This window comes from Salvelinus namaycush, chromosome 33 (assembly GCF_016432855.1).
Source record: "Salvelinus namaycush isolate Seneca chromosome 33, SaNama_1.0, whole genome shotgun sequence".
NCBI lineage: Eukaryota > Metazoa > Chordata > Actinopteri > Salmoniformes > Salmonidae > Salvelinus > Salvelinus namaycush.
This window is the reverse complement of record NC_052339.1, coordinates 4,231,394-4,256,347: the sequence shown is the minus strand read 5'-3', so window position 1 is coordinate 4,256,347 and position 24,954 is coordinate 4,231,394. Positions and strand designations below refer to the sequence as shown.

Sequence of the window (24,954 nt, the reverse complement as noted above, 5' to 3'; positions counted from 1 at the left end):
TATGCTAACATGATTGCCATTGTTAGCGAAATAGCTAGCTAAAACTGTTGCCTAGCAACAAACATAAGAAGATTTGTAAGAAAATCATAAAATCTTAAGATATTGTTGAGGAATTGCACTGACAAACTATCTTACAAACTTCTTTTTTTTTTTCTTAAGAAGCATCTTACGTTTTTGCACAAGAAGTGTTTTGTGAATCTGGCATGACGGGGCTGCATTGGAGCAGGTCGAGAGCTCAAATCAAATTTTATTTGTCACATACACATGGTTAGCAGATGTTAATGCGAGCGTAGCGAAATGCTTGTGCTTCTAGTTCCGACAATGCAGTAATAACCAACAAGTAATCTAACTTAACAATTCCACAACTACTACCTTATACACACAAGTGTAAAGGGATAAAGAATATGTACATAAAGATATATGAATGAGTGATGGTACAGAACGGCATAGGCAAGATGCAGTAGATGGTATCGAGTACAGTATATACATATGAGATGAGTATGTAGGGTATGTAAACATAAAAGTGGCGTAGTTTAAAGTGGCTAGTGATACATGTATTGCATAAAGATGGCAAGATGCAGTAGATGGTATAGAGTACAGTATATACATATGAGATGAGTAATGTAGCTTCAAGTTCCTCGGCGTCCAAATCACTAAGGACTTAAAATCGTCCACACACACGCACAGAGTCGTGAAGAAGGCGGGACAGCACCTCTTCCCCCTCAGAAATTTGAAAAGATTTGGCATGAACCCTCAAATCCTTAAATTCTACAGCTGCACCATTGAGAGCATCTTGACTGGCTGCCTCACTAATTGGTTTGGCAGCTGCGCCGCCCTCAATCGCATGGCGCTATAGAGGGTGGTGAGGACAGCCCAGTACATCACTGGGGCCTAGCTCCCTGCCATCCAGGACCTCTATTTCAGGCGGTGTGAAAGAAAGACCCGGAAAATTGTTCAGACTCCAGCCACCAAGCCGTTTTATTGTATTTTTATTTTTGCACTGACTCTATGCACACTCACAGGACTCGTGTGTGTGTGTGTGTGTGTGTGTGTATATATATATATATATATACACCCTCACACTTCATTTTCTCATACACACTTAAGATAAGCACATACACACGTGTTTTCTCATGTTCTTCTTATTTCTATTTCTCATGTGTTTTTGTTCTACCCTATTTTATAGTACTATATATTTATTAGTGCATTGCAAGAAAGGCATTTCACTGTACTTGTGCATGTGGCAATAAAACTTGAAACTGGGTAATGACACGTGCTGTGCCTTGTATCCCTTCCCCCTGGGACAGGTTCCATCAGTCACGGAACAGGGACATAGTTTGCATCTCAAATGGCACCCCATTCCCTATATAGTGCACTACTTTTGTTCAGGGCCCATAGGGAAACCCATAGGACTATGGTCAAAGTAGTCGACTATATAGGGAATAGGTTGCAGCCAAAGAGGGATGGGAACTGTGCTCTATCTCTCCATAGAGACCTCGCTCTCTTTTCACCCTAAGAATATCCCCAGAGGTTTTTGTTCTTCAATCTTTCAAATCAGCCAATGTCTCTCTTCTGTACAGTAGTAGGCTTCTACTGCTGGGTGGTTGCTGAGTACAGCACTAGTCGTCCACCCAGAAAGAGATCTTAGTGGATAGGAGGTGGGGAGGAGAAGGAGACTGGAGCTTTCAACACTTCACGGTTCATCTCAAGGTCAATTAGCCCAGCACCAACTACTCCTGTCACTGGCTGCTGAGAGAGCGACTGACTGACTGAGGTTTAAAACACACAAAATGACTAGCTAATAACCAGGAGGATGATTAGCAATAAGTGTCTTCTGGCTCTGGTCTTAACATGAGCTGTGCAAGCAAACCATAGATGGCATCGTTGACGCTAGAGATGAAGCCTAGCAAATCAGTTAGTTTGTGTACCTTGTGACAGTCGTCATTATTTTGCCCCTCAAAGTAACCCGGGATTTCAATACAAATGTAAGGAGGCTTGTTTTGGCTGTGTGCTGGGAAGAGGGTAACGAGAGCTGTAACATGGGGCGAGTTAGTTCCAGCCGAGAGAGAGGAAGCCCTTATCTAGGCTTTGTGATGTGTGGGGGCTGCGGAGAGAAGCACTGTACTGTAACCTGGGGTGGTTAGCTTAGCTCGCTATCTCCAAAGCGAAGCTAGTTGAAAGAGTCAGCTTGGAGTCACACACAGCTTTGACAGATGACAACTGTAATGAATAAGTAGAGAGAGAAGAAGCCCTGATCTACGCTGTGCGCTGTATGGGGGCGACAGACTCCGGGTGTTTCTCAACATGCATACTACCGCACTCCGTATATGCACAACGGTGCACGGAGGGCACTTCCCGGCTGTGAAATCCGTTTTGTACATATTTTGAAACGTGCATCGATGCAAGCTTCAGTGGAATGCACATGACACAGCCATTAAAAAAATGATGCAAAATGTCTTGAATTATTTTAGCTGAAGCGAGAGAAAATAAACACCAACTTCGGTATGAAATTTTGCCCATTCACAATATTTTATCTTGATAAATTAAAACAGTATGTTATTTTTTACGTATCATGTTTACCTGCCTACGAGACCTACTGTAGTGTACGTAGATCGAAGCCCATAGTAAGTCATTTGTAGAGTTCTGTGGTTGCCATGGCGCCGTAAGGTAGTCTAAGCAGAGAGCTTTGTAAATAGTCGTAAGTGTTTTTTGTTGCGTCTTTTTAGGGTTTGACCACTACAGTGCCTTCAGAAAGTATTCAGACCACTTGACTTTTTCCACATTTTGTTAGGTTGCAGCCTTATTCTAAAATGGATTACATTCTTTTTTTCCCTCATCAATCTACACACAATACCCTAGGGTCATTGTCCTGTTGGAAAGTGAAACTCCGCCCCAATCTGAGGTCCTGAGTGCTCTGGAGCAGGTTTTCATTAGGGATCTCTCTGTACTTTGCGCCGTTCATATTTGACTCGATCCTGACTAGTCTCCCAGTCCCTGCCGCTGAAAAACGTCACCACTATGCTTCACCGTAGGGATAGTGGCAGGTTTCCTCCAGACGTGACGCTTGGTATTCAGGCTAAAGAGTTCAATCTTGGTTTCATCAGACCAGAGAATCTTGTATCTCATGGTCTAAGAGTCTTTTGGTGCCTTTTGGCAAACTCCAAGCGGGTTGTCATGTGCCTTTTACTGAGGAGTGGCTTCCGTCTGGCCACTCTACCTTAAAGGCCTGATTGGTGGAGTGCTGCAGAGATGGTTGTCCTTCTGGAAGGTTCTCCCATCTCCACAGAGGAATTATAGAGCTCTGTTAGATTGGCCATCGGGTTCTTAGTCACCTCCCAGACCAAGGCCCTTCTCCCCCGATTGCTCAGTTTGGCCGGGCGGCCAGCTCTCGGAAGAGTCTTGGTGGTTCCAAACTTCTTCCATTTAAGAATGATGGAGGCCATTGTATTCTTGGGGACCTTCAATGCTGCAGATGTTTTTTTGGTACCCTTCCCCAGATCTGTACCTCGACACAATCCTGTCTCTGAGCTCTATGAACAATTCCTTCGACCTCATGGCTTTGTTTTAGCTCTGACATGCACTGTCAACTGTGGGACCTCATATAGACAGATGTGTGCCTTTCCAAATCATGTTAATTCAATTGAATTTACCACAGGTGGACTCTAATCAAGTTGTAGAAACATCTCAAGAATGATCAATGGAAGCAGGATGCACCTGCGATCAATTTCGAGTCTCATAGCAAAGAGTCTGAATACTTATGTAAATAAGCTATTTCTGTTTTTTATTTGTAATAAATTAGCAAACATTTCTTAACCTATTTTCACTTCGTGTTTAGTCTATTGCCATCGTCCTGGCTGGAAGAAGGTTCAGTGAATGGGAAGGTGCAGCGTGAGGTAATACATTAGGGGCAGTGTGAGTGCTTCTCAAATGTAGTATTTTATGCGTTCTCCACACTCGTCCTCACAAGAACATACTCAAGAGAACGTCCTCTGAGAATGTACTTGGCTGCATGAGAGGGTGTGATATTCTGGGATTATAGTTGATATATTTGACTTTAGCGTAACACATTAGCACACCAATCGTTTTAGCCCAGCTCAGTGAGACGAGAGAGAGTCCCGGGAAAGGAGACCAACAAGCGCTCGCCATCACTCCCTTCCTCAGCCAGACCACCTCAATCAACCGCCTGGAGACAGCCCTGATAGTTGAGCACTGATAACCCCCGCTGCAGGATTTATGGCTGTCATGTGCCTATATCTACTGATACACTGCGGAACAGGGCGAGTGGGGATCATCTAGTCTGGCCTGCTCTGATTGGAGGTGATAGACAAATAGGAAGTATTTTCTGGACGCCACACATCCAAAGCTAATAAAGAAGTTGCAAATCTGATGTTGAAGGAAGTAGGGTCTTACATCACATAATCGTATGGTGTAAAAAGGCCCATTGTGATGGAAAAATTAATCTTAATTACAATTTTGTTAGACAACTCTACTGTGTGCTTTGAATCTTGAGGAAGGGTAGTATGAAACGTGGCATCCCACATGTGTTATACATTGAGGTGGGGAGGGGGTTTATCATGGATTATTCCCGTGCATAATAAAGATACTGTATGGGATCGTATGTTTGATATTAATATGTTTTAGTCAAATAGTATAAATGTTTGGGCTTCTTGCGGTCCATTTGCAGTCTACAAATTATTTGTAATTCTGTTCCGGCCCCCTGACCATCCACTCAAGAAAAAATTGTCCCGCGGCTGAATCAAGTTGATCCCTGCAGTATTGATTGATTATGGAGATGGTGATGGTACTGTTTTTGTCTCGAGCGCCAGAGACTTACAGTATGTACAGTGGAATATAGTCAAGTTAACGTATTTAAAATTGAATTTAATGACTGCCTATTAGCATCTGCTTGCACAGGTGGTAATTGTCTGGAGTCTGTGCAGTGTTTCTTTGCTCTCTCTTTCTCTCCGAGTAGACACACAAACACACAAACACACATGCACACTACTGTTCAAAACGTTGGGGTCACTTAGAAATGTCCTTGTTTTTGAAAGAAAAGCACATTTTATGTCCATAAAATTGACTCTAACCAGAATAGAAAGAGGAGTGGGAGGCCCCGGTGCACAACTGAGCAAGAGGACAAGGACATTAGTGTCTAATGTCTAGCAGCTTCATTAAATAGTACCCGCAAAACACCAGTCTCAACGTCAACAGTGAAGAGGCGACTCCGTGTTGCTGGCCACCGAAGCCTCCAACTTTCTGTTCTGGTTACATTTCTAAGTGACCCCAAACTTTTGAAAGGTAGTGTATGTGTCTCTCTTTCTGTTTCTGGCGCTCTTTCTCGCTCTCTCAGCTGCAGCAGCAGTCATCCACACACTCACACAAGCCAAGTCCCAGGTCTGCTCCTCTGCCACAGCTTTCCAAAAACAGAAATCAAACGAAAGCAGCACATTACTTACCGTCTGTCAGTCGCACACACACACACAATAATGCCTTTGTCTGTTTTTTCTGCCTCTGTGCACTTGTCTTCTTAAAGTAATTTTCCTGCCCAGAAGAAGGTGAAAGATGTTGGTTAGCTAGAAGGTGTAATCCATGGGTTCTCTGCACTCTATCTCCGGACCAGTAGTTTTTCCTGAACCACGTAAATCTGTCCCTAACACTGCTGCTGCCTGAAGTCCCAGGCTGTCCCTCAAATCGCACCCTATTCCATACATAGCGCTATGGACCCTAGTCAAAAGTGTCATCAACAGATCTCACAAAGTGCTATACAGAAACCCGGCCTAATACCCCAAACGGCAAGCAATGCAGATGTAGAAGCACGGTGGCTAGGAATAACTCCCTAGAAAGGCAGGAACCTAGGAAGAAACCTAGAGAGGAACTAGGCTCTGAGGGGTCCTCTTCTGGCTGTGCTGGGTGGAGATTATAAGAGTACATGGCCATTAAACCCAGATCGTTCTTGAATATGTTCAAATGTTCATAGATGACCAGCAGGGTTAGGGTTAGTAACCACAGTGGTTGTAGAGGGTGGATCAGGTCAGCACCTCAGGAGTAAATGTCAGTTGGCTTTTCATAGCCGAGCATTCAGAGGTTGGGACAACAGTTGCGAGAGAGAGTGAGGGAGAGGGATGCAGTGATGCAGCTTAAGCCCCACCCTCAACATATATATCAACTAATTGGCGAGGGCACCAGAACAGTCTGCAGCACCCGGCCTCACCCTACTAGAATCTGAAGTCAAATGTCTACTGTTTGCTGATGATCTGGTGCTTCTGTCCCCAACCAAGGAGAGCGAGCCTACAGCAGCACCTAGATCTTCTGCACAGATTCTGTCAGACTTGGTCAATGACAGTAAATCTCAGTAAGACAAAAATAATCGTGTTCCAAAAAAGGTCCAGTTGCCAGGATCACAAATAGAAATTCCATCTAGACACCGTTGCACTAGAGCACTCAAACTATACATACCTCTGTCTAAACATCAGCAAGAAGGGCCTTCTGTGCCATCAAAAGGAACATAAAAGTCAACATACCAATTAGGATCTGGCTAAAAATACTTGAATCAGTTATAGAACCCATTGCCCTTTATGGTTGTGAGGTCTGTGGTGCGCTCACCAACCAAGAATTCACAAAATGGGACAAACACCAAATTGAGACTCTGCATGATATTCAAAAATATCCTCTGTTTACAATGTAAAACACCAGATAATTATTGCAGAGCAGAATTAGACCAATACCCGCTAATTATTAAAATCTAGAAGAGATCCGTAAAATTCTACAACCACCTAAAAGGAAGTGTTTCCCAAACCTTCTATAACAAAGCCATCACCTACAGAGAAATGTACCTTGAGAAGAGCCCCCTAAGCAAGCTGGTCCTGGGGTTCTGTTCACAAACAAACAGACCCCACAGAGCCCCAGGACAGCAACACAATTAGACCCAACCAAATCATGAGAAAACAAAAAGATAATTACTTGACACATTGGAAATTTACACAAAAAAACAGATCAAACTTGAATGCTATTTGGCCTTGAACAGAGTTCACAGTGGCAGAATACCTGACCACTGTAACTGACCCAAAATCTTTGACTATGTACAGACTTGCAATTGAGAAAGGCACACTGCCCACAAAATGAGGTGGAAACTGAGCTGCACTTCCTAACCTCCTGCCAAATGTATGAACATATTAGAGAGACATATTTCCCTTAGATTATACATACCCACAAAGAATTCTAAAACAAATCCAATCCATATATATTGGGTGAAATACCACAGTGTGCAATCACAGCAGCAAGATTTGTGACCTGTTGCCACAAGAAAAGGGAAACCAGTGAAGAACAAACACCATTGTAAATACAACCTATATTTGTTTATTTATTTTCCCCTTTGTACATTAACTATTTACACATAATTACAACACTGTATATAGACAATATGACATTTGAAATGTATTTTCTTTTTAAACTTTTGAGTGTAATGTTTACTGTTAATTTTGTATTGTTTATTTCACATACATATGTTTCCTTTGCCTATAAAGTCCCTTAAATTGAAATTGAGAGAGAGAGAGGCAAAATAGAGGGAGCATACTTACAGTAAGTTCACACAGGACACCAGATGAGACAGGAGAATTTCACAAAATTGGACAGACTGACCCTAGCCCCCCGGCACATAGACTATTGCAGCATAGATACTGGAGGCTGAGACAGCGGGGGTAGGGGGACACTGTGGCCCTGTCCGACGATACCCTCGGACAGGGCAAACCAGGCAGGATATAACCCCACCCACTTTGCCAAAGCACAGCCCTCACACCACTAGAGGGATATCAACAGACCAACTTCCTACCCTTAGACGAGGCTGAGTATAGCCCATGAAGATCTCCTCCACCGTACGAGCCCAGGGGGCGCAAAACCGGACAGTAAGATCACGTCAGACTCAACCCTTTCAAGTCGAGTAATAGCGAAAAAAGACGGTCACGACGTGACACATCCCTCCTAGGGACGGCATGGAAGAGTACTAGTAAGCCAGTGACTCCGATGCAGAGAATCCCACTGGAGAGAGGGGAGCCGGCCAGGCAGAGAAGGGCGGTTCGTCACTCCAGTGCCTTGCCGTTCACCTTTGCACCCCTGGGCCAGACCATACTCATAGGACCTACTGAAGAGATGAGTCTTCAGTAAAGACTTAAAGGTCGAGACCGAGTCTGCGTCTCTCACATGGGTAGGCAGACCATTCCATAAAAATTGAGCTCTATAGGAGAAAGCCCTGCCTCCGGCAGTTTGCTTAGAAATTCTAGGGACAATAAGGAGGCAAGTTGGAGAGATGGGTAGGAGCAAGTCCATGTAATGATTATAGGTGATCAGTAAAACATTGAAATCAGCACTAGCCTTAACAGGAAACCAGTGTAGAGAGGCTAGCACTGGAGTAATATGATCAAATTCTTTGGTTCTAGTCAAGATTCTAGCAGCCACATTTAGCACTAATTGAAGATATTTAGTGCTTTATCCGGTAGCCAGAGAGTAGAACATTGTGGTAGTCTAATCTAGAAGTGACAAAAGCATGGATTAGCTTTTCTGCATAATTTTTGGACAAACCGTTTCAGATTTATGCAATGTTACGAAGATGGAAAAACGCTGCCTTTGAAGTATTCTTGATATGTTAGTCAAAAGAGAGATCAGGGTCCAGAGTAACGCCGAGGTCCTTCAGTTTTGTTTGAGACGACTGTAAAACCTTCAGGGTTAATTGTCAGATTAAACAGCAGAACTCTTTGTTTCTTGGGACCTAGAACTAGCATCTCTGTTTTGTCCGAGTTTCAAAGTAGAACATTTGCCGCCATCCACTTCCTTATGTCTGAAACACAGGGTTCCAAGGTAGGCAATTTCCCTATGTTTCATTGAAATGTAGAGCTGTGTGTCGCCTGCATCGCAGTGAAGTTGACATTGTGTTTCCGAATGACATCAGCAGGAGGCAGAATATATAGTGAAAACAATAGTGGTCCTAAAACGGAACTTTGAGGAACACCGAAACAGCATCCACAGAGACAAACTAATATCTTTCCAACAGATGAGATCTAAACCAGGCAAGAACTTGTCCATGTTGACCAATTCGGATTTCTAATTTCTCCAAAAGAATGTGGTGATCCATGGTGTCAAAAGCGGCACTAAGCTCTCTGAGCACGAGGACAGATGCAGAGCCTTGGTCCCACGCCATTAAAAGGTAATTTACCACCTTCCCGAGTGCAGCCTCAGTACTATAATGGGGTCTAAAACCAGACTGGAGTGTTATTGTATACATTGTTGCACTATAAAGGGAATAGGGTGCCATTTGCGACACATCCCCATTCTCAGTCAGTCTCCAGACGGCAGCAGTAAACCGTGCCACGCATAGGGAATAAGAGGGAGAATGAATTTTCGACTAAATAGTAGGGCTGTGACGATACCAGTATCATCTTTTTTCTATCGCAAAAATGAAACCACCAAGCAGATCAAACTCTTTGGTCCTTTAAAAACCTGCTGTATGTCCAATATTGTGTGCTATAGCTTGCAAAATGAATACGTGACTCCGGATGACAACGTGATGTTTGTTTCCAACATCAGTGCTGTTTTCCGAAAGAAGTTAAATCCGTTTTGTGTCCTTGCCACGAGATCATCTCGGCCCTACTAAATAGTAAAGGCAAGCTAATGTAAAAAGTTTCCCCCATTTCAACATCACACAGGGACTTATTAAGGCTCCCTAACACTTAACAAGGTCTTATTATGTCTTATACACATAGGCACATTAAGGTGCTGTATATGCACACACACGTTTAACTCTGCTTCTTTGCTGGTATTTTATTCATGAACGGTTGGGGACATTCCCCCGTGGTGTAGTGTGACCCCAGACATACAGTACATGCGTGTGTGTGAGTACACCGAATGGCCTTATAACGTTTAACCTGGGGTTAGTGTAGGGAGGGCGGCACGGGTCACATCGCCGGAGGACTGATTACGTCTGCGTCCCGTATGGCTCCCTTTCCCTTCTTTATAGTGCACTATAAAGGGAATAGGGTGCTCTTTGGGACGCCGCGCCAGGCTTTTCATCTCTTCAGTGGAGAGCCCATCAGCCAGCCGTCTCAACCGCTGAGGAAGAAGAAGCTGTGGGAAGGGACCAAGCTCACTTGGTCGATCACTGTGCGTGTGCATACGTGCAAATGGGTGTTTTGTGTGTGGGCCAAGCATGTGTGAACATAGAATTACATATAGAATTTATAGGATCTCTCTGTGTGCATATCCATTTCTCTGGGCTGGTCTATTTAACGTGCAGAGGCATACGCTGTAGAATAAACCACTGGGAGAGAGAGGTTGTAAATCCCCAGGCTGTGATGAAATGATGAAATGATGAAATATCTGCCGGCTGGTCTCTCCCTGCTGTTATTCCACCTGGATTGATGGTTCCCAGACGCTAGCGGATAGCTCTGGGATGGGTTACACTTAGTGTGTGTCCCTCACACACACTGTACATTCTGCAGCCCTGTTCCAATACTTTGAAAATGCATCCTTCCTTCTTTTACACGTGGTTTCTGTTGTGTGTGAAAAAGTCTGAAGAAGAATGGTCATTCTGCTAGGCTTAACGTTAAAGAGATTCTCCGTAACTTTTATATACTTCTTAGCCAGTAGTTCTGAAAGTAGCGCTCACGAGCCAAAAGTGGTCCCCAAAGATTGCGTACTATGTCACATCTTTGCAGATATGTGCAACACGTCATTGCTCTCACTCTCTCTCTCACTGCTGTGTGTGCATCTTCAGCCCCTCACTCAAATGGCGAGGGGCTGAAGCTCATTGAATAACACGCTAATTGCTCGGGGGCTGGCCCACGTGGGGAAAATGTAGGGAAAATGGCGCAGCACAGCTTCCAGAAAAAGTTACTTTCAAATTGGGGATTTCGTGGTTAATTGATGTATAGTGAAAACAATAGTGGTCCTAAAACGGAACTTTGAGGAACACCGAAACAGCATCCACAGAGACAAACTAATATCTTTCCGACAGATGAGATCTAAACCAGGCAAGAACTTGTCCATGTAGACCAATTAGGATTTCTAATTTCTCCAAAAGAATGTGGTGTAAGACAGTAATTCTCCTCATAGATGAATTATGCATGTATTACATTTACATTGTACATCCAGCCCAAAGCGGGAGGTATAAAAAATACTTAGTAGTCACTGAAGATACAGAGTATGTCTTTAACCTCACTTTCGAGGCTAAGGTCCGGCTAAAAATCTCAGTCCACTTTTGAAGATCTATAGATGTAGGATCTTAATTTGAGTTTAAGCGGGAATTATTTTTTTTTAACCTAGGATACACTACACGTTTGCATTTCCAGCTGTGCAGGAAAATGCTCAGCAACAAAAGAGTGATCAAATTAAGATCCTACATCTGTACCAAAGGAATCTATTCACTCCTGCAGTTAAGATCAGATGTTGAAGCATATATCAGGGTTAGTCAAGCAATGGCTATAGCATCTCACCTCCATCAGAGACCTCAATTAAACTCTGGTACTAACGCTAACTAATCACACAGAATTACATATGCAAATTATGTCATACAGAAAACGTCCACGAATAGTTCTGAACAAAAGACTGCTGCGCTCGTATTCATAAAGCTTCTCGGAGCAGGAGTCCAGGTCTATGTTCAGGTCCCCTCTGTCCATATAAATCTCCTTCATTATGATCCAAAAGAGAACTGTTCCAAGATCAGCACTCCTACTTTGAAACACAGAGTATGGGGCCCAGAGGCCGCTGCTCACCTCTCTTGAGTTATGCACAGGATTAACAGGGCTAGTCTGCAGCAGCCTACTGGATAGTTCAAGAGGAATGAGGTACAGACTGCACACACACACGCACTCACTAATACCGGCCATTAATAGATACATGATTGGGTCGTTCCATGAATCCCCTTGTGACAGGGGCAATGGAAACTGGTTGAGTGGCAATTGAATGCAAGCTTCATAATAAAAAGGACGTTGTTAAAACACGTCTAGCCTGTCTATCTATTGGTAACAGGGTTGACATGTTATGCCTGAGCTGCTCCGTTTCCCACCTACAAAACACCAGAAAATGTCCAAACAGAGTACAACCTGCTTTTACTCTATGATTTGATGTTCAATGTTTCTTTTGAAAATAGTTTCACCAAATGAAAACGAGTGTTCAGTTCAGGGTTGACCTTAGTGAGGGACAGGCAGTAAATGAAACACTAAATCGCATGAGATGAATCCTAATCTTGAAAAATGACTTTGTCAAAGCGAGGAAATAACGAGGGCATTACAATGATGATGAATGAGGGCCTACCTGTCTCACAACTGTCTAAACCGATAATATCACAATGTACTGTACAATTTCTTTTGTACATTGAGTCCTTCAAAGTTAATAAATGACAAAATATTGCTTTTAACCTTATAGAAACAGAAAGGGGGCCTTGCACACTTGTATTTACTGTGGTAAACCTGTGCAAACATGAAACATAAACAAAGGTATACAAGTTAAATAAATATGCAGTAAAAAACATTTTTATTTAACTTTTTCCTGCCAAATATCAGTGTAGTCTTTTTTCAGCATAACACCGATCATTATGAATTCAAGTTGTAACCCATTTCAAACTAACTTCAAGTATTAAACAGACAGTTTGCATGTTTCTCAGTTCACCATGTAACAATTCACTGCCTCCCCCTTCACAAGTTCCGTGTCAGGAACACCAGCCTATTGACAGTTTCTGGCTTCAAAGTTGCCCTGTGGCATGTGGCCACATTGCCCTTAGTGCTAAATGCTCTCTGAGGGCCAACTTGTGGCAGGGTTGCGTAAGTATTTCTTTGTCAGACAACTCACTTGTGGGATGCGTGAACTTGCCACCACTCCAAAGGATCAGCCTCACTGTCTGCTGCCATCAGAGTGTAGCTGTCCAGCTCTCACTCCATGACCTGTCTCTGGGTTCTTAAGGCAGGTGCACTACTGGTTTTCTTAAAGAAGCTCCCAAGGCTCTTCTTGGACTTCTTTGCTGATTGCGGAGCAGTGGCAGCTTCTCTCTCTCACTCTGGTCCTCTTCAAGAGAGAGAAGTCTCCCACGGCTGTGTTGCCTACCAGGAGGACTTCTGTCTCATAGGTAGCTCTCGCCTCCACCAGCTTCTCAGTGGTCATGTATGTGATCTTGAACATTGGGTCCAGAAAGGTCGCCATGGTGAGCAGCTCATCTGTTTCAGGGTCAGTGTATTTGCCATTCAGGTAATTGAGGACCCTCGGGTCTTAATCTCTCGGGTCAGTTTGGTTTCACCCTCATTTGATTTCAGAACCTTCGTCCTGAACAAATGGAGGCCCGGCTTCAGATAGGACACACTCACGTATGTCTCTCCTGACAGGGCATCTGAAATCCTGGAGGTGCTTAAGTGCTGCCGTGATAGATTCAAAGACCTCAATGTCTTGCCAGGAGGATGCAAAGTGTAGTGGTTTTTTTTTGTCTGCTGCCAGGACTTTTGTGATGGCTTTTTCCTGCTCCGGGACTCTGTCCATCATCTGCAGTCGAGATCCCCACCTTGTCGAGGATTCTGTGATGATCTTGTGGAGGATCAGGCTCAGTTTATCCTTTGCACATGTCAGGGCCTTCTGCTTCTTCCAACTATAGGACAATGTGCCGCACACTCCTGTGGTCCGGGAAACCAGAGGTTCGTTTTGGACACTCCTCTCTGAAAAATAAAAATGTTAAAAAAAAGAATTACATATTAAATCAATTATTCAATAGAAATAACATTGCATCTGCTGTAATTACAGCAATTTACAGCATGGGCAATGGACATTGTCATGACGTTGGCCTGTGGGTAACGTTTATGACCCCCCCCCCCCCCCCCCCTAAATACCTTTCTCCCTTCCCTCTCTCTCTGACTCTACTGAAGGACTCTTGAATAGCCTTTATTAAACATAGAGAGTCTGGGAACATTAAACAAGTGGGGGGAAAGGAACCATATTTCGGTAATAGAACCAGTTGAAAATATGCGTTGGTACTTAATGAATATGATGTCAGGTCGGTTGTCTAAGACATTATGACTGATGACAGGACGACAAACTGTACCTGGGAAAGTCTACACATTCTAGTTATCAGATTCACATGGAATTGTTGTGCAAGTTAAATGTTTGAATATGAAACTATTTGTGAAAAGATTAAATGTAATTTTAGCTTCCAAATGAGAGAATTGGGTTTTCATAAGGTTAGAGCTCTGCTCAATCAGTGGCCTGCCCCTGTGAAGAGACATGGGTTATAAACTATAAACTTCTCTCCCTCCACTATATAAGCCCTTGACGAAAATGTAACCTTCTGTTCCAAGTACGCGAGGCCTGCAGCCTCTGAGTTAAAAGGGCGAATAACATTCTGTTCCGGGTACATTAGGGCGACGGTCCAATGTCAGAAGGATTCAGATAATAACTATAGAACTAAGCCAACCTCAGCGTGAGCTTTGGTTGCGAATGGTATGAACTTTGAACTCTTATTCACTACAGAAGTGATACCTCCTAGCCGTTGAGTTAGCAGCGGCCGCTGTAAACGTGGGCTAGGAAAGGACGGACGACGTATCCAGTCTAACACACAGCGACGATACTACAAAGTATCCAATTTACCACCAGTGACATTCTTCCGAGGACAGGAAGATCTCTGTTGGCCAACACGGCCAGCATCTACGACCAACCTACCGAAGCGCAGCTCAGAGTAAATATTTATTGCATTTTCCTTTTCCAAATGGGCGGTAATTTAGAATGCATAAGATACTGTATTTACGATAGCACAGCTTCTCCCTTTGTTCCTCAGTCTTCCCGCTCTTTCACTCAAACCCAACCCCCTTTCCTTTGGGTAACCAGCCATGTCGGCTCCGTCCACCAGGGACGTTTTCTGTATGACATAATTTGCATTCTGTGTATATGTAATTCTGTGTGATTAGTTAGGTATTTAGTAAATAAATAATTAAACCCAATTGTGTATTGCTGATTCAACTTGTTAGCCAGGGTTCGTGAAGAATTTACAACTTTCAGATGAGACTGAAATAAGGTGACGATTAATATTGACTGCTACTGATGTAAAATATTACTAGGTCTTTACGAGTTTATTCGGAAGATAACAGCTCTATAAACACTCTTTCGTGGTGCCCCGACTCTCTAGTTAATTACATTTACATGATTAGCTCAATCAGGTAATATTAATTACGGAGAAAGTATTTTATAGAATAGCATGTCATATCACTTAATCCGGCATAGGAAAAGACACTTCAACATGATTACAAATGTAATCCATCTATAGCTTTACATGCAACTGTTGTGATTAAGAGCGCTACGTTGCTTTAGAAAACGGGATCATTTATTGAGTAGGCTATTTGTTATTGAAAGAGAGGATATATTAATATATTGACGCCATAGGCTGTATCAATTACAAATAAAATCAATGTAATCCATGTAGTGTTTGGATATTGCACACATTTACAAATATTATAGATTTGCATAGCTGTATATATATTCTGCTTAACGTATAAGAAGGATCAGCCTGTGTAGTCTGCTGTAACTAAACAGAGGAGATAAGGAATACAATAGTTATTCTGCATTTAATGTGATGTTATTTTTCTGCCGAGCTCTGTGTTATGGACGTTGAAACATACCAATAGCAATGTGTAGCCCGTGTCCAAAACACCCTAGTCTTGTCCATTTGTTCAGCTCCAATGCTTTGACCATGTTTGATCCGCTGTCGGTAGTCATACATACTCGACGCGACTCTTTCATGCCCCAGGATGAAAGTGCCTCCCTCAGCCCAGTTGCAATTATCGTCTGGGGAAATAAGAGGCCTGAAGGCATTTGCTTTGCAGTTTCCAGTTGTCGTCAATATAATGAATCGTGAGGCTAATGTATGGCTCTCGTATTTTGGGTCTAGAGTTCGAATCAACTTTCTGAAACCGTCTTTCTCCACAGTTTGAATCGGTTCCATGTCTTTCGCTGTGTGATAGGTAATTGCACTTGTTATCTCATTCCACTTGTTGCTCTTGTCCAGAGGGAGTACCACTAACGAATGATGCATTGATTGATGGCGGAGTCGGGTCTGGCTTGAAGATGTCTTGGGACTTGCTCCGGGGGTTTGTTGCACACATTCTGGTAGATTCTTCATATTTGCGCACATGTATGGTTTTCAGGTTGTGAAAAAAAAATCGCTGGTGTTTCCACCTTTGACGAGCGCAATGCGTCCACACAACTTACACAGTACTGTTTGTTGGTCGGGTATCTTAGAGCCAAACCAGTTCCAAAGTCAGAGGAGGCCCCCCCCCTTTTTTTTTCGAACCAATTCTTCGTCGTCCTGCAAATCAACCTCACTAGGCTGTATCACTCGACATTTATTCATTTATCATGATATGCACGATATGGCAAAATCCATATCATGGCACAACGTCATACCAGTATTCACATTCATCTCAGGGGAAGCAGATAAAGGGCATTGTTGCCAAAATCCTGAAGTATCCCTTTAATCTGATGGGACACCAGGAGTTACAGGGCTCCCTGTCCTTTTTGTATATGTGTGTATTACCGTGCTCATTTAGCCTATAGGCCTATCTGCACTGTTACCGAGCTATCATCCAGAGCTACAGAGCCTCACTAAAATGGGTCAAAACCGCTACCTGGGTCAAACACAGGCACACAAACACACACACTCATGCACACACACTCACACACACATGGTTGGACCCCCACCCCTCCCATCGCAGGTGGCGTTCACTATCTCTGCAGTACTGATATGTGCTCTATACTACCTGGATTTAGAAGATCACGTTGCACTATGTGGCTTTTCCCTGGGGAGAAATAATTAATTAAATTATAGATCTCTGTGGATAGATACAAGTATCTGGATGGATATAAAAAGATGATGGAGGGTTGGTTTTGTGTGTGTGCGTAGATGTAGGATCAATAGAAGCTGTGTAAGAGTTACCCTGAGCACAGTAAATCCCGGAGGAGAGGAGATGTGTGTAAATAATTGACTCTCCAACCGTGAGTTAAACTCACCCTGTCTCTCACCTTTCTACTAGCCCCATAAGAATCTGGCTAGTACACAGCCAGGTCGCACAAGATCCAAGGCGAAATTTGGACTACCGACCAGGTACCCAGGACGTTGGGAGATTACTGCAAAACCAGCCACTAGGGACAACAGAGAGCGCTCTTACCATCAAGTTGGCTTGCGGTTTGTTGCTAGGGTGCTGGGGATGGACGTAAGCCGCAAGTACCGACTCCGAGGTGTGCGTGTTCAATCAGTACTAGGCACACTTTATTTAAACCATTTTGAAATGTTTCCCTAACCCTTACCTTAACTTCTGAATGAATGCCTAAACTTAATGTTTTAACCCTATCCCAAACCTTATGGACAAACATTTGATATTCTGAAGTGAAACTGTGAGTGCTTGTTGCTAGGGCAACCACCCAGTGTTGTAGACGAGTCACTAAGCCTAGAGTATGAGTCGAGTCCCAAGTCCTCTGTGCTCGAGTCTGAGTCGTGTCACGAGTCCCTATGGCTCAAGTCCAAGTCACCAATGGTCGAGTCACGAGTCCATCAATTTATAGTTGGTCTTATTATGCAATTGTTTCTAGTCCCCACACGATGGCGGTATATCTCCAACTAATTTACTAATCATCACTATCTCAAGTTCTACTCAACCTGTTTTAAACGACTTAATTATTATATAAATGAATGGCAAGTCAGGCTCTCAGCTACTTTTTTGTAATCACCCACTCACATTTTTTTTAATTTTTTTTAATTTATTGCATAGTGAAAACTAAAGGGAGACTTGTCAGAACCTGGCTATGGGATGCAGGGGGGAAAGTGGGAGGGAACAGCGAGAAAACAAATTCAAAGACACAGACTACTTTCTATACTCAAGGGGTGAGAGAGACACATAGCTAGACTGTTGTTTTACTATTAAACTCAATACTAGTATTGTTTACAGTTTTGTACAGCAGTTTGTGTTTCCTAATGGTCGTTACGGGAAAGCAAGTGAGACGCTTCCGCGATGTGTAGCCTATGATCGGAGATGGAGTCGAGCCTGCCTGCCTGTCTGCTCACACTCATCGCTTGCTCCCCCGCAGCTCACCAGTTGATGTAGACTGTGTGTGCCCGGGTGTGGCTGGCCCTTCCCACTGATAAAGAACAGAACCCTCGCTGTTCTCCTAACCCAGTGCTGCTAATTTTCTCCTTATCATAGTCACGAGAAGGAGAATCCAAGTCACCAACGGTCAAATCCCAGACCATGAAACTGCAACACTGCGACCACCACAGATACATAGAAAGCTACATTAGTAATCAATGCACATCCAGCCTACAGAAAGGTAATTGTGTAATTAACTAAGTATACCTGGAATAACCTGTGTGTATGGGCGCACGTCAGCCTCATTAGTGTACAGCAGGACCATTGTCATTGAAGCCCTAGCCTCTATAATTGCGGTGTAATTGGATCACAGACTCGTCATTAACACTATTTGCCCAACGCCTGAGCGTGGCATTCAGTGTGTACGTGTGTTTGTTTTTGCTTAAAGCTCCCCAGTGACCTTCAGCTGTATAACTGTTTAATATCGCACTGTTTAATCATCATCATCATTATTACAATGGGGGTAGTCCTATAGCTTAATACACTGTGTCATTTAGGGGTTGTAGAGGGAGCACGATACATGGGCGACAAGAGAGGTAACACACGAGTCCCCTATTGCTGCTAGTTAACAGGGAAAGGAGTTCATCTGATGGGACACCAGCAAATCAAATCAAATTTATTTATATAGCCCTTCGTACATCAGCTGATATCTCAAAGTGCTGTACAGAAACCCAGCCTAAAACCCCAAACAGCAAGCAATGCAGGTGTAGAAGCACGGTGGCTAGGAAAAACTCCCTAGAGTTTTTATAGTCGGGGAATATAGTCGGGGAACAGGGTCGTATTCATTCGTGCACACCGTAGCAAACCGTTTTGCAAGAGCTTCTTGTTGGACATATTTAGGTTGTCCCTCTCCGTTTCGGTCCGTTTTCTTCCGTCTGGTTTCTTGTGAATACGACCCAGGAGTCGGTGGTAGAGGGTCTCTTCAATCACCACAAGCTGAAAATGTACCTTTTTTTCCCGTCCTTGCTATTCATGTTATTTTGTTACTACATTATAATACATTCAATAACGCTGGCATAATGACAAATACTATCTAGTGCTAAGTGCAAATTCTGGTATTTAGAGGCTTTTGTTGGTAGCTGCATTGCAACCAGTCTGAGAATACGTCTAGTAAGGAACAATATGGTACAGAGAGAAAAGCAACTACTAAGCCTGTAGATTTTTGTACACAAGTCCTGTTCCATTAAGAGTTACAACTTTCAGACACAGGAGACATGCACACACACACACACACACACACCAAACACACGTGTGTAGCATGCTGTCATTCTCAGTATCCCGTTGGCTTTGAGACAAGGGGTGACAGTCTCTCCGATTGGAAATGTCAGGCGCCACCTTAACACTCTCCGCCTTCCGTTTATTATCCCCCTTTTTAATTGTTCATTTGTTACGGCATCCAATTATTCCGCCTCGGCTTCCTCTCTCCGCCGCCTCACATTCCACCTCTTCGCTCGCTAACTCCCTCCCTCTCTCTTCCCCCCTCCCACTCTCCCTCCTCCCTGTCTCTCTCCGTCGGGGCAGTGAGATGAAGCAGGAGCTGGCGGAGGAAGGCAGTAGATGCTCCATCCTCTCCAAGCAGCACCGCTTCAACGAGCACTGCTGTATCCGCTGCTGCTCTCCCTTCACCTTCCTGGTCAACCCCAAGCGCCCGTGTCTGGACTGCCAGTACAACATCTGCAAGACCTGCCGCACCTACAGCAAGCGGGACAAAGCCTGGCTCTGTACCGTCTGCCAGAAGACCAGGTCAGTCTACTACGGTCTGAATCCTGTCTATCTCACTGGAATGAATGAATGAATGGATGGAGAAAGAGAGGGAGGGAGGGAGAGATGGGGACACCGGAGTGAGAGTGGGATGGGGAGACGAGGGGGAAAGACGGGAGGTGTGAGAGAGGGAGAGTAGGGGGGGGGGGGGGGGGGCGAGAGAGGCAGATAGCTGAGTTGGAGACCGGGGAGAGAGGGATGGAGGGAGAGAGAAAGGGCAGGGAGGGAAGAGTGAGTGAGGTGGATACTATACTGCTGTTGCTGTTACTACAGTCTGTCAACGCTGACCAGAGTTAGTTAGAAGAGAAAGAGAGGGAGGGAGAAAGGGAAGAAGGGCAAAAAGGAGCCGGGATGGAGGGGGAGTGAACAGCGCGTCATGCCGGTGTCGGAGAGAGCTCTCGGGATCGAGGGAAAGGACGGGGGGGGGGGGGGTGAGAGAGGGAAGAAAGGTGTTTTTAGATGCTGCAGACAGGTGTTGTCAGTGAATGTCCATGTTGTATGTGTCCGGAGGAGAGACTTCCTGTGTGTGTGTGCGTGCTTGCCGTCGGAACACAGACAAACTCCGACGCCAACATGAAGCTAGACTAACCAGGCTTCACCGTATTGAGCTGCGTTACAATGGGAGGATGATGACCTGAGCTGAGTACTACAGTGTGTTGTGTTATACGGGCTCTACTCTATACTAGGAGCTTGATGAAAACCTGAACACTGCTTTTCGTGGGTGTGTGAACTGGGTGGGTGGAAAGCTGCTTGACTGAGTCTTCACCTAATTGTGTGTAGACTTCATATGATGTGTGTTTTGTTTCATGTCATATGTGTGTGTGTGTGTGTGTGTGTGTGTGTGTGAAAGGGGATATCTAGTCAGTCCCAGAACGAAAAGCATTCAATGGAAATGTGTCTCCCGCATTTAACCCAACCCTTTTGAGTCAGAGGGGTGCAGGGGGCTGCCTTAATCGACGTCCGCTTCAGCATCACACTGTGTTGTGTGTGTGTGTGTGTGTCAGCCTTCTGGGTGGTTTTAGATACATGGATGGAAATGCCTGAAGGATGGTCCGGTCAGTCTTCTCTACCACCTGAGTCCCTGACATGGAAAACTAATGTTTTCCACATCGTACTGTCTATGACAGTGATATCACAGTGTTTGTGTGTGTGATGATGGAACATGCCAAGGCGTGGTATAGAATTAGACACGTAGCTCCAAACTGTGTTTACGAGACAAAACGGTATTTTTTTTATCCATCAGGATGGAGGTTGGTTGGTCTCTCTTTCTCTCTCTCTCGCTCTGTTTCTCACTTCACCCCCCCCCCCTCTCTTTACTCCCCTTGTCACTCCCTCCCTTCCCGTTTTCACTCCCTCCCTCCCGCCATCTTCATCTCCCTCCATCCCCGATCTCTCTCCAACCCCCCTCCACCTCTCTCTCCACCCCCCCTCTACCCCTCCCTCCCCCCTCTACCCCTCCCTCCATCCCACATATCTTTTCACCCCCCTCCCTTTCTCTCCCTCCACCTCCTCCCTCTCTCTCCCTCCACCCCCCCCCTCCCTCCATCTCTCTCCCTCCACCCCCCCCTCCCTCCATCCCCATCTCTCTCCACCCCCCTCCCCATCTCTCTCCATCCCGTATCTCTCTCCATCCCCCCTCTCTCTCTCTCCATCCCTCTCTCTCTCTCCAGCCCCTCCTTCTCCCTCTCTCTCTCCATCCCCTCCTTCTCTCTCTCTCTCCCTCTCTCTCTCTCTCCATCCCCTATCTCTCTCCATCCCCTATCTCTCTCCATCCCCTATCTCTCTCCATCCCCTATCTCTCTCCATCCCTTCTCCCTCTCTCTCTCCTCCTCCCTCTCTCTCTCCATCCCCTCTCTCCATCCCCTATCTCTCTCCATCCCCTATCTCTCTCCATCCCCTATCTCTCTCCACCCTGCCTCTCTCCCCCTCCATCCCCCATCTCTCTCCACCCCCCTCTGTCTCTCCCCCTCCTTCCCCCTCCCTCTCACCCAATCCCTCTCTCCCTCTCTCTCTCCCTCTCTCCCGATCCCTCCCTCTCTCGCTCTCCCTCATCCTTCCTCTCCCTGATACTACCCTAAGGCAAAGGGCTGTAGCTCTCTCCAACTTGTTAGTGAGATGAGTAGAGGCTTTGATGCGTCCAGCTCTTTAATACGCTCATTACTGTTCAGAGTCACTGATGTAAATGATACTAAATGCTATCATAATATCAACAACCATCACGATGGGATGTATATAAAGACTCCACTTTTCATGACCGCATAAGACGGCCTCCATCCCAAATGGCACCCTATTCCCTGTATAGTGCACTCCTTCTGACCAGGGCCCTTAGGCATGTTCTTAAACCGTGTGTCCGCACTAAACACACACGCGAATCAGAGCATCGATTCGATTACGGTCAATCCAATTGCTTGTGTAGCTTAAGCGATTTTTGCCGCCGTGCAATTTCAAAGATCAAAGCCACACTATGCTTTCTTTCTCTGCTCGCAGTACTGTTAGTCTAGCACGGGTGTGAACATTTAGGATGTGGCTATTTCTCACACACTCTTGACAGCAGTCGATGTAGCTATCGTTCGGTATCTATCCTTTCCATTATCTTCAACAAGGACAAGAGCGTCCATCGTTCCCCACTGTCTGGTGAATTATCACACTGATATACTACAGTCAACTGTAACAAACTACTACCATAAAAATCCCCTACTATTTCATCACCTGATATCAGGCCATCAGATCTGGGTTTTTGGCGGTTGGCTAGTGACTGCCGCTGTGGGCTGCTTATATTTCTCCTCCCCATTAGCGCGGTACTGTGGTGTATCGCTGGAGGTGTTGGACAGACTGTATGTGTGGAACAGCCTGTCCGTGTGGCTGGCTGTCTTCTGGACTGCACGTCAGCCTCACAGAAAGCAGAAGGGTGTATGAAATGGAGCTCTGCCAAACTGTTTCAGGGCTTCAAAATGTTAGGGCTTTTTTAATTTGAAAACCCACATTGCAGTATTTACACAGTAGCTATTTCTCTCCTGATAAAATCAATTCGTAATGTGGTTTGAGTTATCAAAACATACTGGTTGATTTACACCAAATTATGATTTTGCATCGCTTCAAAAGCATGATCTGTACACAGTTTCTGCTCGTCCTACAGGTATGTGCATCAGAATAATACCCAGACTTCATTTTGGCTGCAATTGCCTCCACCAGGGTCGTATTCCTTGGTGCACACAGTAGCAAAACGTTTTTTCAACGGAAAACCGAAACAAGTGTTTCATATTGGACAGGTTCAGATAGATCCTCCCATGTTTCACTCCGTTTCCTTAGGGCTCCCGAGTAGCACGGCGGTCTAAGGCACTGCACCTCAGGGTTAGCGGCGTCACTACAGACACCCTGGTTCGAATCCAGGCTGTGTCGCAACCGGCCGTGATTGGGAGTCCCATAGGGCGGCGCACAATTGGCCCATCGTCGTCCGGGTTTGGCCGGTGTAGGCCGTCATTGTAAATCCGATTTTGTTCTTAACTGACTTGCCTAGTTAAATAAAGGTGACGTTCTTCCGTTTGGTGCCGAATAACTACGACCCAGGTAGAGATGTACTGTAGCTGAGACATAGATGGTGTCAGGCAGGTATGTGTGCTAACGGGATGAGCCAGGTAATCAGATTGATGCTAGCTTCTTCTCCTGTGGATCTTCACTGTAGTGACAGGCCCGTCACACTATCTGCCTGTAAGTCCCTGAACTCACACACACTAGTATACGCACACGTACTCACACACACACACACACACACACACACACACACACACACACACACACACACACACACACACACACACACACACACACACACACACACACACATACACATATGCCCCTACCAGTCCTCAGTGAGCAGGTGCATTGAGCGTCCCAAGCGTGACCGTGTCTAGTCTGGTTATATTAACCATGCGGTCCATCCCTCGGTTCATACGCACGCACGAACACACACACACACACACACACACACACACACACACACACACACACACACACACACACACACACACACACACACACACACAGACACGGTGGTTGACTGGCCAGAGAAGTTTCTGTCTTTCTAATGAGAAATACAGACACACGTCCTCACTGTCTGGGAAGCCTTTTCCTCCCTAGAGTCACAGACACACAGACTTCTACTGAAAATGGCAGAGAGAGCGAGAGAGAGATGTAGAAAGAGAGAGAGAGGCTGGTGTCATGACAGCAAGTGATGCAAAGCCACAAACTGCCTCCCCGTTCTCCAGCAGAGCAGACACTCTGGCGAATTAATATGAAATCCTCTTTGTATTTTTTCCCCCCCTCCCTCTGAAGTTGCCACGTGCTGCTCTCCCCACATCCATCTGTGCGATGAAGTCACCGCTCTCTCCACATTTGCATTTGACCCGTGTTTCCCGCTCTCAATCGGACTAGATGGACCCACTCTGCGTCACTCTGAAGAGTAGACTGCGCTGAATGGAGAGTGTGGGTTTAGGGGGGGGGGGGTGTACAAAGACATGACGTTTCTGAATATTGTCATTAGGATATGGATTGCGTGATGTCGTCCTAAAGCAGCCATGCAGATGTATGTGTGTGGAAGAGATGCATTATGGGATCTACCGTAGCATGCAGACAGGCACGCGCATCTTTGCGATGAGCGAACGAACCGCTGATGTGATTTGGTTTAATCTAATGGAGAAGGACTTCCTCGGAGACTAACGGAAGTTGACAGACCGGCTACTTCCGAAGTTGCACCCTCTTCCCTACGTGTAGTGCACTGCTTGTCAAAAGTAGTGCGCGAAATGGCGAATGGGGTGCCATTTGGGAGACAAGCAGGCGGTCTAGCTAGTTGAGAGCAGACTCTCTCCGCTCAAATGTAATCATGTCCTTCTCCACAGCCCCAGCATCGTCCCCAGTACCCATCTTTAAGGCCACGTTTTTCCCCCCCGTATAGCTGTGTTAAATGATGTCTGGGCGGGGGGGGAGTAGATAACAGACTGTTCATCGCCTGGGTGTGTGTGTGTGTGTGTGTGTGTGTGCA

At 45.1% G+C, this 24,954-nt stretch overlaps 1 protein-coding gene across 1 annotated transcript in view; it reads left to right on the top strand.

The window, feature by feature from the left end:
• LOC120027643 (rab effector MyRIP-like) overlaps positions 1–24,954 on the top strand; it is a 136,045-nt gene that overhangs the window by 59,414 nt on the left and 51,677 nt on the right. The window contains exon 2 of the mRNA XM_038972640.1: positions 19,677–19,898. Coding sequence (XP_038828568.1) covers positions 19,677–19,898 — 222 coding nt within the window. The remainder of the gene's footprint in view (positions 1–19,676; positions 19,899–24,954) is intronic.